Here is a 12,298-nt window from a genome sequence, read left to right as displayed (position 1 = left end):
TTCATAAACTATTAGAAAGATGAAGTTAAAATCATGAAACTATAAAAACACAACAAAATCCTATAATATTTTGTGAGTTATTAAGTAATTGTAACCTGACGGGTCAACTCACCCCGCCTTGTCATTGCCCGGTTAGATGGGAGGAACCATTTAGAAATGGGGGTTGAAAATCTCAACCCTTCTCACTAAAAATAACAGAATAACATCATGAGTCCAATATATTTTGCATCTCTAATAAAGACTTTTGTGCGTAAATTTTGTACGTGGACACATTTGAATGCAGATTGTGGAAACAAATATATACTCTTTATATTTCCCTTGGATGACACGTTATGCAAGAACAAAGTAGTAAATTATATTTGTTTATGCCCAAATTAATAATAAAAAAAGTTATTTATTATCACAGGTTATAAATGATTTAAGCAAATAGTTAAATAGTTGGACAAACTACATTCAAATTCGAGGGAAGGAAAATAGTAGTAACATAACAATCAATTATCCATTTCATGGTTAAGTAAAAAAAAAGTTTATTTTTATAAAACACAGTTTATTTTCATTAAAAAAAAAAGTTGTGCAATTCAACCTGTTCGTAGTAAAAGCCGACCTAATACGGTAGCCGTCCTCTTGAGACAGAGACTTACATATATTATTACAATTTAATTTAATTTAATTATTATTGTATTATAGCCTATAGGTCGATATAATCAATATACACAAAAACTATATATAGCCCAAAGTTGAGTTGCACAATTCATCAAATTAACAATAACACTTGCACAGCACTTATAAATAGAAAGGAAGAGATTGAAAATTAAAACTCAAATGGCTTTGTCTTCTCGTGTAGTCTTCTTTGCCACTTCCATGGTTTTGCTTTCCTCAATTGCATTAGCAACTGATCACATTGTGGGTGATGATAACGGTTGGACTGTTGATTTCAACTACACTCAATGGACTCAAGACAAAGTTTTTCGTGTTGGTGATAATCTTGGTATGTAAAGGAAACAACTATTTTTCATTTCGTATATATAAACTTTTACAATATGATATTTACAAGTTGTTAAATAAAATTGAAATGTAGAACTTGTAATCTAATATGAATGAATTTTGTTTATCTCCTTATTACAGTTTTCAACTATGACAATTCGAAGCACAATGTTTTCAAAGTGAATGGTACATTATTCCAGAACTGCAGTTTTCCAGCAGAAAACGAAGCACTTTCTACTGGAAACGATATCATTCCATTAAAAACCGAAGGGAGAAAGTGGTATGTTTGTGGTAAGGGTAATCACTGTGCTGCTCGTCAAATGAAGTTTGTCATCACTGTTTTACCAGAAGCTGCACCTGCTCCTTCTCCTCCACCTTCTTCTGCTGCTCATTTTGTTGTATCATCTATGTTCGGTGTCGTCGTGGCAGCCACGGTTGCTATTGCACTCATCTTTGCATGAGATCTAGACTTAGAAGATTTATATTGTTATTGATATAAGAGTTTGTGTTAACCTCTTGGCAAGATATATTGCTATATTTGTTTGATTTTTTTTTTCCAATTATTTATGATTATTTTTGTTAATGTTATTGGATTTTTGTCATGCTCCATTTTATACTTTAAAAAAAAAATCAGGAATCTCTTATTTCTCATCCTTCCCACTCCCCTGAATTGTCCTGTTTTCAAAACAAGATGAAAGTAAACTTACAATTTTTTTTAATGCTTAATATCAAGTTATAAATCCACGCACACGAAAATACGTGTTTTGATATTATAAAAATTAAGTCACCAATAGCAAAATGAAATATTACATATCAAAACTCTTAATTTAGTTAATTTTAACAATATATGCGGATACAAATTAAAAAAAAAATTATAATATTAATATACACTCTGATTTTTATTATAACGTAGATCATGTCTTTTTAACGCTATAATAATTTTTTCATTTTGAACATTATTTAAACCTTACACAGAATCACCTTAAACCATAATCTCATTTAATCTTGAAAATATGATTGAGCTTAAGCCATGAAGCTTTTGCTCATATCCACTAGAAAATTAACTATAACCATTAGAACAATGATGACAACCATGAATTTAAGAGCAACCTCTCTAGTAGTTTCTACATCATTTTCTTCAAAATGATTGTTTGTTGTGTAAGTATATTCTGAATCTAATAGTGCATCTTTGAATTTGTAATCTTCAGTTTGTTCTGCTCTGCTCTTTCCTTGAAATTCCATATTATGAAATGTAGTTTTGTCTTGATATATATCATCCTCATCATCTTCAAGTTCTGGAATTTGTTCTTCTTGAGGAATAAAAGAAACTTTCTTTGGCATTACAATAGAAAGAATGTTGTCCATGAAATTGCCACGAATAGCATCTTCATTGCAATATTGAGAGATTTGAAATTCTTTCTTGAAGCGTCTCCATTTAGTTTCATCTAAGGGACGCTCTCCGCTTATGACCAAAACACCATGATGGTTTATCTGAATTCGTATTTGCTCTCTCTTAAAACCTGAAATTAAACAAAGACAAAGGAAAATAAATCATCTTTGAACAAAGGAAAAATTAAACAAATTAAAGAAACATGCCTGGAAGATGAAGTTCAATGGTGTCACGGGCTTCTTCTCTACGCCACTTAAAAACAGGATCAAAATCCTCATAAGATCGATAATTATGTGCATGCTTGCTTTCCATTTTATTTCAAAACTACTCTTAATGTGGTGTGTGATGATACAATAAATTTATTGGCTAGGTTCAAGGAAATTAACCCACTAATGTTGGATATGTTTCATTTAAATGTAGAGTGTATAGAAGATATTTGGAAATTTGCCTTGTGAATTGGTCGTTAACTAATTCAATTATTCCTTTCCTTGTTAACCTTTCCAAGTCTATATAATTTGTATTGTATTCTTTTGGGTTTCAATAATATACTCTTCCTTATTCGTGTGTGTCGATATATTTCCCTTTAAATTTAAGAATGGGATGATTCCTTTGTTCCATTCGTGATAATTGAGCATTTAAATGCCAAAGGCTATGTGAAGAAGCAACCTCATCTGAGATTATCTTATACAAATGAAAATGAAACATAAACATATATTGGATAGTACTATAGTAAATTGTTTATGGTATGGGTAAATTTATGAATCCGATTCTCTATGTTTAAATTAATTTAATTCGCATTTAAATTTGGTTTTAACTCAAATCAACTCATTAAAATTTAATAAGTTTTTTTAGTAAAGAATTTAATTTTTTTTTGTTTGGATTAATTAAAGAAGAAGGTGATGACAAAGATGTTGTTGGATATTTTAATATTTAATAAAAGTTAAAAAGAATAAAATTATTATAAATAATTTTACGAAGTTTGGTATCTCAACATTTTTTTGATGAAGAATAAAAAAAAATTAATTTGTGTAGGTATTAAAAGATAAATAATTTAAATTATATTTTACTGTGATTTTTTTATAAAAGTAGGGTTAAAATTATTGGGGGAAATTGAAGAATTAAAATTGTGGATTTGATAAAATGAAGAGAGAAAAACTCCATTTTAATTGATAAAGGATCTGCAATGTAAGGTTGAATATATTCTTCCATGAATATGATATCTATTTAAAATAAAAATTTATATTTTGAACATCCTTTCACCAAATGTGTTTCGTGAGTGGTTTAAAAGTGTCCAAGTGTTACAGCTGTACATATCTATCTATCTATACAGATTATAATAAAGCGTGATTTTATAGTATGTGTGACATTTGTCACTCTATACGAGTGCTTAATTATTCTAATCTTTCTATTAGTAGTAATTTAATATTATTTTTTTAATTTTTTTTGGTGATTAATTTATTTTAATAAAAATTGTTTGGAAGTTGCATTTTTCCATCACGCTTCTCTTTTCCCCTTTTTTGATTAGCAAAATTTGAGGCATTTTCATGTCGTTTATAGTTCAAGGATATTGGACACTACTTGGACTTTTATACACTAATGCGGATTTCATATTTTTGCTATGAACGTTAACCACGCAGCTGAATCGAGATCTAGGAGGAAAATGTTGATGAAAGCCAAGTCCTCAATAATAAAAATTCAGTCACAAGTATCTTCAAAAAGTAAAAGCCTTTGGTCACTATATACATTAATCAACATGGTGTTTCTTTTGCTCATACTTTGAAAGATGAAAATGCAATTTGTTCCCCATATGTGGAAACCTCAGCTTCATCTACAAGTCAAATTAATTTTTCATGGACTCCATTGTCTCATATAACACTTCGTAAGACAACAACAAACAATTATACTTCATTGCTTAGGTTAAATTATTCTTCATTCTTTTTTCTTCACATTGTCGTGTTTTTCAATTATTGTAGAGCAAGATAGAACAACCAACTCCAATCAAATTGCCAAAAATTCAATCGACAATTAATTAATGAAGGTTAGTAAAAAACCAAAAAATTTGAATGGTTGTAGCAGCAAATCAAATGTCAGCGACATTGATTTAGGTTTGACAATCTTATACTCAAATTAAATCATATTGGTTCCTTTCTATATTTTATAATTTATTTTACATGGAATTACTCGTGACAAAATCTATATTTATACTTCAGTTATATTTATAAGTCGCCGGAAAATTTAATCCTGTAACAATGATGACCAATCAATTAAACAAAACCCCGGTATCTATATTAAATATTTTCTAATACCAAACTCATTCAATGGTGTCGTGTATTACTAAATCTGTAGATTAAGTTTGTGCTATCAGGCTTAGAATTATTAAGATTTAGTAATTATTAATTACATTATAACTTAGAGTTTAATTGGCCGGATAAGTTTCATGGAGTTAAAAAGGAATTTGTACCGTACACCTCCCCACTTGTACCTCTCAACCCATCTTTATAGAAAATATTTGATTGCTCTTAATATTATTAGTAAAAACTCTCAAAAAAATTCTCTTCTATTTTTTCACTCATTTTATTCAAAAGTTTAAATTGTCCGAATCATATATTTACAAACATTCGAACATTTGAAATCCAAAAGTAAGATAAACTTCGAAACTTTGAAATTTTCGAAATATTAATTTTCCAAATCTTCTAAAGTTTCCATGAACATGAAACTTTCGAAATTCATTTTTTTTCAAAATTTTGAAACTTTCAAAAGTTTTTCATGAACATGAAACTTTCGAAATGCAGAAACTTTCAAAACTTTCTAACAATTTGAAATTTCGAAATATAAAATTCAGAAAATTGAGGTTTTTCAGTTTCGAAACTTTGGTATTTATGAAAGTTCCAAAATTCCGAAACAAACTTCAAAAATTTGGGAAAATTCCAAAATACATTTTTATTAGTAATACATAGTAATAAATTAATAGTAATAAATAGTAATAAATTTATAATAATAAATAATCATAAATTTATAATCACAGTAAGTTTCATATTTAATTTCGGAAGTTTAAAATTCATCAAAACTTTCGAAAGTTTCGACATTTTTTGGAAAATCACACTTAGAAACTTTCAAATTCATCTAAAGTTTCGAAAGATTTATGGAAAATAGCATTTCGAAACTTTGACATTTATTAAAAGTTTCAAAATTTATTAAATTTTCTGAAAAATTAAATTTCAAAAGTTTTAAATTGAACAAAACTTTTGAAAATATCAAAAAACTCATTTTTTATTATTTTGAAAGTTTATAATTTTCGAATATTTATGATTTTATACAAAATAATTTTTAAGAAAAAATGGGAGAATGAGTGGTACAATTGGAGAAGTGCATGATACAATTCTCAGTTAAAAAATAAATCATGTCAATCCAATACAATTAATAGTGTTAAATTAATTTGGCTTTTACATATTATAACTTAGTTATTAAGCTTTACATACAAATGATTTATTTAATTTCCACATACAACTTCTATCTTAGTGTGACGTTACATTATAGATATAATATGATAATAATTTCTCTTAATTTAATATATAGTCTAATCACATCACTTAAAGCATCTTTAAAGATAATTTAATATTTATTAAATTTGGTTCACTATATCATATTATTTTATTTATTTTTTACTCTAATTTTATTACATTAATTTAAATATTTCAATTAATATTATTATACATTATTTTTATTTTTATTTAAAATAAAATTGAATTTAATTTTTTATAACACTAATAAAAATTATAAAAAAAAAGTTACAGTCATCCAATTATTTTTATTAATAAATTAAAAAAAATTAACAATCATAAATTTATTATTATTAATAAATTAATAAAAAAATAACGATTATAAATTTATTGTTATTAAATTTAAAAAATAATGTTCTTTTTATAGAGAATCGACATTTAAACACAACTCCAACAATAAATTCTTTAAGAATTGAAATCTACCTAACACCGGCGGACTAACATACATGACTACCGTTATGGTAGAAGATATTATTTGATGACCGGTTGTTTCACTTGAAAAAAAACCTTTCAGTTCCATATCCTCTAAACCAATATGTAAAATGTGACAGCCAAAATGTATGGTGCTTGCTTTCACATCAAAAGCTGTCACCTCTTTCCTTTTTACACAAACAGATAGATATAACTTACAAATGTAAATATAGTGAAAGAGATAGATCAACTAACTAATTCTAAGCTTTTTTACTTTTATCATAATCTATAATATGATAATAATTTCTCTTAATTTAATATATAGTCTAATCACATCACTTAAAGCATCTTTAAAGATAATTTAATATTTATTAAATTTGGTTCACTATATCATATTATTTTATTTATTTTTTACTCTAATTTTATTACATTAATTTAAATATTTCAATTAATATTATTATACATTATTTTTATTTTTATTTAAAATAAAATTGAATTTAATTTTTTATAACACTAATAAAAATTATAAAAAAAAAGTTACAGTCATCCAATTATTTTTATTAATAAATTAAAAAAAATTAACAATCATAAATTTATTATTATTAATAAATTAATAAAAAAATAACGATTATAAATTTATTGTTATTAAATTCAAAAAATACTGTTCTTTTTATAGAGAATCGACATTTAAACACAACTCCAACAATAAATTCTTTAAGAATTGAAATCTACCTAACACCGGCGGACTAACATACATGACTACCGTTATGGTAGAAGATATTATTTGATGACCGGTTGTTTCACTTGAAAAAAAACCTTTCAGTTCCATATCCTCTAAACCAATATGTAAAATGTGACAGCCAAAATGTATGGTGCTTGCTTTCACATCAAAAGCTGTCACCTCTTTCCTTTTTACACAAACAGATAGATATAACTTACAAATGTAAATATAGTGAAAGAGATAGATCAACTAACTAATTCTAAGCTTTTTTACTTTTATCATAATCTTCCAAAAATAGTTTCCCATTTTGGCATTTTGCATGTTTTTTTAATCACATTCTCCTAATTGCTCTGTCTTTTCAGTCACATTGAGTTTCTTTGCTATGTCTATAGAACCTTCATCAACCTCTCTGGCTATCTCAGATGGACAATCCAAGATTTCCAGAAAACCCAAATGTAAATACTTCTTCCCTCTAATCTTTGTATTTGTTTATCTATCTATCAATTTCATATGTATGGTTTTCATTCAACTATTTTTAACTCAAAATTTAAGTCTTTTTGAAACTCTTTTTTTCCCATTAAATTGAAAAACTAATATATTTCAAAAATTCAGATTTTTCGCAATTCTATTGTTAATAATTGGTGTCTTTCTCTTTAATTTTATTAAATGTGCTCATGAAATTGTGTATTCTTGGTAGATTCTAGATTCACACAGCAAGAACTTCCTGCATGGCAACCAATTCTAACACCTGGATGGGTATAGCTTTCAACAAAACATCTTGGTTTAGTTTTACAACAGAATCATACAACATTTCTATGCAACAATTTTTGTCTAGTTTTTGAAATGCTTTATTTTTTCTCTAACACAGTTATTCTGTTTTTTTCTATCCAGGTCATTTCAATATTTACATTTATAGGACTCATATTCATTCCTATTGGGATTGCTTCATTGTTTGCATCAGAGCATGTAATAAAATTTCTTCCTTCATAGTATCAAATTCAATTTGTGTACTAAACAAACTGATTGTACATTGAAATTGACCAAGAAATTCTGATGCAGGTGGTGGAAGTTCCGTTTCGATACGATGATCAATGCCTTCCATCTACTTATAGGGACAATGCAATGGAATATATAAAAGATGATAGGACTAACAAAACTTGCACCAAGAAATGGACTGTTAGTATAATTCCTTACAAACTATTTATCCTTGTTTAATATGATATGAAACATATGATATTGATTTAAGCTGCAACTTTTTTGTGAAGTAATTTATGCAAATTTTGCAGGTTATGAATAAAATGAAAGCTCCAGTCTATGTATATTATCAGCTTGGTAATTTTTACCAGAACCATCGTCGGTATGTGTAATTAAAAGAAAAATAGTTTTATGTTTTTTGGTAAAAATTAGCTGATAGCTTATAAGCTATTTTTTTGCCTTGCCAAACAGACCCTCTATGCTTTTCCCTACCTGAAGTTTTTGGATGATATTTGCAGATATGTTAAAAGCAGAGATGATAAACAACTGAGGAGTAAGGCAGGTGAGAATGATGTAAGCTCATGTAGTCCTGAAGACTATACACCAAATGAATCAGGTGATCAAATACCAGTTGTTCCTTGTGGCCTTATTGCATGGAGTATGTTCAATGACACATACAAACTTTCAAATAATAATAAGGACTTGGTCATCAACAAAAAGAACATTGCATGGAAGAGTGATCAAAAGGCCAAATTTGGGTCTGATGTTTATCCTAAAAATTTTCAGGCTGGAAGTTTGATTGGGGGTGCTAGACTTAATGAAAGCATTCCTGTAAATATATACTTTTTCGTTGCTACCTAGTTTTTATTAGGTTGAATATGTTTTTAGCTTCGGCAAATATAGAAGTTTCTTCTTTTAGTCCGTAAGAGTAAACGTGTATTTCTGTTAGTTGTCTCAATGCCAAATCAATAGCAGTTTTTCAACAATCAGACTTGAGGTCGAACCATTGAGATATTTGGATTATGTTTCAATTGGTTTTACCACGGTTGAAGTGTGGTTCAATTCGGTTCAACTAGACGATAATCTAACCTGGATCAAACCAATAGGCCAGCTGACTAGTTCTTTGCTCAACCGGTTGGAAGGGACTAAAAGCTGAAACCTCTAAATTTTCGAGGACCTGAAACATATTTAAACCATTTTTATTTATGTTAGTTCTTTTATGAGGAAAACTCCTCTATGCTCTTTGACATTTTTGAGAATGTTAATGTTTGTCTTGATGTGTAATGAACCAGTTAAGTGAACAAGAGGATCTCATTGTTTGGATGAGAACAGCAACACTGCCTACTTTCAGAAAATTATATGGGAAGATTGAAGTTGACCTTGAAGTTAATGATGAAATAATGATAGTAATAGAGAACAATTATAATACATATGAGTTTGGAGGAAAGAAGAGCTTGATTCTATCAACCACAACTTGGATTGGTGGAAAAAATGACTTCTTGGGGATTGCTTATATTCTCATTGGTGGCTTTTCCTTGCTGTACTCTTTAGCTTTCCTACTAATGTATGTCATGACGCCAAGGTGAGGAAAAATATTACATATTGTATTTTCTTTGTCTATATATTATACTCTGTACTAAAAATATAAATATAAATTGGTCAAAGAAAGTAGATGCATTTGATTCAAATTGTAAATTAAATACATCAATTTTCTATAGTCCATTTTTATGATACTTTGGAACAGAGGGAATACTATTTATAGTTCTGTAATTACTTTTATTATAGATAAAATAATTGGCAAATGGTTTTTGCTTTTTATTAAAGACTATATTGTATTTTAATTTTTATCTGTTATTGCTACCTTCTTTGACTCAAATGAATTTTATGTATATGTGTTTTAAATTAGCAAGATGACATTGTTTATAATGTTGTATATGCAGACCACTTGGGGATCCAACATACCTGTCTTGGAACAGAAATACAGAATGATTGAGCTAATATTATGGGATATTTCATCTTTTAGGAGTTTATTTAACAATTACTGCATTTTTTCCCACATCTCAAAAGGGATATGTCACATTGGCTTGTATTCAACTCTAATCTAGATGTGCCATAAATATGCCATTTTGAGGAGTACTAATTAATTAGCAATGTTTTAGGGTTTTTTTATTTAGTTTTAGATTTCAAATATAGCATATTACGTATATGAGTTTTATATCGGCTGCACTTACAAATGCTATTTATATACACAAGAAGGGGTTGTCATCTTCACTAATTAAATGTTGAGTGTAACAACTTTGAGCAATGTTCATTTAGCATTGTACTATTCATGAACTAGTTATGGTCAAAATGCAAAGACCATTCTTCATGTTATTTGAGATTGCACTCAAGCTTTTGAGACGTGGATTTGCATTGTCCCCTATTCATACTGGCAGGATTTTTTCAGCTTGGATATGGAATATAAAGCATGGGACTCTGATAAGAGTAAAAATGAAGTATTTTGTTTGGTATTCTTGTGTCCTTTAATTGTAATAGGTCCAACAACAAGCCATGTTGCACTTTCATATTGTGATAGGCCCAATAAGCCATGTTTCTTTTCATCAATTCAAGATGTTGGACCAGCGTTGGCTAAAACAAATCACTAATAGTTTAACTGATATTCACGAATAAAATATGGGTGCGGTGGTTAAAGTACATGTACCCTGTTGTCTTCTAAAAGAATAATTCAATTGTTTTATTAGTAATTTTATTATCAAAGTATGATTATTAATATTATGATGTAGTTTTATATTATATAGTAATATTTGTGAACAAACAAATGTTTTTAATTATTATTTAGTTGATAAAGGTGGAAATAGAAAGATTCATTAGAAGCGGTGGGATGTTATGGGGTGTTATTTTTGGATAAATTTATTTCACATAATAACGTTATTTCCTATATTCTCCAAACTATGCTAATGGATAAATTAATTAATATTCAAGCCGGACCATAGCCGTCCGTGACAGCACAAATATAACAATGGCAACATTCTTCCTACACAAGTCTTATATATACGTCAGTTCTCAATGTCAATCATATAACCAAAACAAACATAGAGCAATATTAATTACTGAATTGTTCAAGCAATATGGCTCTTTCTCGTGCTCTCATTCTTGTTGTTCTCATTGCTTCTATCTTCTCAACAACCATGGTTTCCGCAAAGGATTTCGTAGTTGGAGATGAAAGTGGTTGGACAACATGGTTTGATTACCAATCTTGGGCCTCAAACAAGGTCTTTCGAGTCGGAGACACACTCAGTAAGTCCATTACATCCATATTTTCTCTGTCTCGAATTTTGTCGCTAAATATTTTAAACTAATAAATTTTACTTTTTTAATTAATAACTTTTTCTAGTAGATTTAGAACTAAAAATAAAATCACTATATTGATATTATGTTTTGTCTCTGTCTATGAATAGAATTAATTTGTGATGATAAATGTTGAAATAACTTGCAGCATTCAAGTATGTAGCTGGTAAGGACAATGTGGTGAGAGTGAATGGAAGTGATTTCCAAAGTTGCTCAATTCCTCGTACATCAATAGTGCTAAGTAGTGGACATGACACTATTGTATTGACAACCACAGGCAGAAGATGGTACATTTCAGGTGTTGCCAATCACTGCAAAATTGGACAAAAACTTGTCATAACTGTGCTACCACAACAAAACTCTTGGTTTCCATCACCTTCACCATCACCTTCATCTGTGCCGGCACCCGAAGCACTACCGCCTTCGGATTCACCGTGGACCGCTAGTGTTCCCCGTCGGTCCATGCTGCCAAAGAAGCTATTTAATTTATTTCACAAAAATTAATCTAATAGCTGCTTGAGATTGGATTGATTCATGTTTGATGTTTTATAGAGGGGCTATTTTTTCTCTAGTTACTAATAATGAACCCCTTTTATTATCATTATTTATTTTGTTTACGTTGGTGAATGTATTAACATGCATCTATTTATTTAAATAAAAAGAATCACATGTTTTGCTAGTGATTTGATCAATTGGGGTCGCATTGGTTTACTTTCGAATACTAGTTATGTGTGTTATATGTTATTTGAATTATACCTCACACTTCTTAAAAAACTACAAATTTGTATGTTAAAATGAGATTCATTTAATAAAATACATTTAAAAGTAATAAAATACATTTTTCTATTCAATGACACTAACAAACTCAAATACGTTGTTAGTAGATTTAAGATTAGTTAATCTTTTATC

At 28.6% G+C, this 12,298-nt stretch overlaps 4 protein-coding genes across 4 annotated transcripts; 3 read left to right on the top strand and 1 right to left on the bottom strand.

The window, feature by feature from the left end:
• The first annotated feature begins 771 nt into the window (after window positions 1–771).
• LOC101489815 (blue copper protein 1a-like) lies at window positions 772–1,567 on the top strand. The gene is made up of 2 exons (XM_004493135.2): window positions 772–988; window positions 1,126–1,567. Exons 1-2 carry the CDS (start codon window positions 823–825, stop codon window positions 1,443–1,445), a joined length of 486 nt encoding a protein of 161 aa, XP_004493192.1. The 5' UTR covers window positions 772–822; the 3' UTR covers window positions 1,446–1,567.
• Window positions 1,568–1,838: 271 nt separating this feature from the next.
• LOC101489498 (uncharacterized) lies at window positions 1,839–2,928 on the bottom strand. The gene is made up of 2 exons (XM_012713757.3): window positions 2,581–2,928; window positions 1,839–2,504 (listed from the first exon to the last, which is right to left on the bottom strand). Exons 1-2 carry the CDS (start codon window positions 2,684–2,686, stop codon window positions 2,008–2,010), a joined length of 603 nt encoding a protein of 200 aa, XP_012569211.1. The 5' UTR covers window positions 2,687–2,928; the 3' UTR covers window positions 1,839–2,007.
• A 4,282-nt stretch (window positions 2,929–7,210) lies between these two features.
• LOC101489166 (ALA-interacting subunit 3-like) lies at window positions 7,211–10,651 on the top strand. The gene is made up of 8 exons (XM_004493134.4): window positions 7,211–7,521; window positions 7,764–7,822; window positions 7,958–8,032; window positions 8,126–8,242; window positions 8,353–8,423; window positions 8,560–8,872; window positions 9,334–9,623; window positions 9,982–10,651. The coding sequence occupies exons 1-8, from the start codon at window positions 7,449–7,451 to the stop codon at window positions 10,028–10,030; spliced, it is 1,047 nt and encodes a 348-aa protein (XP_004493191.1). The 5' UTR covers window positions 7,211–7,448; the 3' UTR covers window positions 10,031–10,651.
• Window positions 10,652–11,109: 458 nt separating this feature from the next.
• LOC101488844 (blue copper protein 1b-like) lies at window positions 11,110–12,049 on the top strand. The gene is made up of 2 exons (XM_004493133.3): window positions 11,110–11,338; window positions 11,538–12,049. The coding sequence occupies exons 1-2, from the start codon at window positions 11,170–11,172 to the stop codon at window positions 11,891–11,893; spliced, it is 525 nt and encodes a 174-aa protein (XP_004493190.1). The 5' UTR covers window positions 11,110–11,169; the 3' UTR covers window positions 11,894–12,049.
• Window positions 12,050–12,298: the final 249 nt, after the last annotated feature.

The sequence above is a fragment of the Cicer arietinum genome, chromosome 3, assembly GCF_000331145.2.
Source record: "Cicer arietinum cultivar CDC Frontier isolate Library 1 chromosome 3, Cicar.CDCFrontier_v2.0, whole genome shotgun sequence".
Classification (NCBI taxonomy): domain Eukaryota; kingdom Viridiplantae; phylum Streptophyta; class Magnoliopsida; order Fabales; family Fabaceae; genus Cicer; species Cicer arietinum.
The sequence above is the reverse complement of the archived record's forward strand: the minus strand, read 5'-3'. Positions and strand labels throughout refer to the sequence as shown.

What these genes read in the sequence shown, in the direction of transcription:
- LOC101489166 (XM_004493134.4), top strand. Translation starts at nt 7,449, where the DNA reads ATGTCTATAGAACCTTCATCAACCTCTCTGGCTATCTCAGATGGACAA. An exon ending in GATTTCCAGAAAACCCAAAT is followed by an intron (nt 7,522 to 7,763) that starts GTAAATACTTCT and finishes TATTCTTGGTAG; the next exon opens with ATTCTAGATTCACACAGCAA. An exon ending in CTTGCACCAAGAAATGGACT is followed by an intron (nt 8,243 to 8,352) that starts GTTAGTATAATT and finishes CAAATTTTGCAG; the next exon opens with GTTATGAATAAAATGAAAGC.
- LOC101488844 (XM_004493133.3), top strand. Translation starts at nt 11,170, where the DNA reads ATGGCTCTTTCTCGTGCTCTCATTCTTGTTGTTCTCATTGCTTCTATC. An exon ending in TCGAGTCGGAGACACACTCA is followed by an intron (nt 11,339 to 11,537) that starts GTAAGTCCATTA and finishes AATAACTTGCAG; the next exon opens with CATTCAAGTATGTAGCTGGT.
- LOC101489498 (XM_012713757.3), bottom strand. Translation starts at nt 2,686, where the DNA reads ATGGAAAGCAAGCATGCACATAATTATCGATCTTATGAGGATTTTGAT. An exon ending in CATTGAACTTCATCTTCCAG is followed by an intron (nt 2,505 to 2,580) that starts GCATGTTTCTTT and finishes GTTTAATTTCAG; the next exon opens with GTTTTAAGAGAGAGCAAATA.
- LOC101489815 (XM_004493135.2), top strand. Translation starts at nt 823, where the DNA reads ATGGCTTTGTCTTCTCGTGTAGTCTTCTTTGCCACTTCCATGGTTTTG. An exon ending in TCGTGTTGGTGATAATCTTG is followed by an intron (nt 989 to 1,125) that starts GTATGTAAAGGA and finishes TCCTTATTACAG; the next exon opens with TTTTCAACTATGACAATTCG.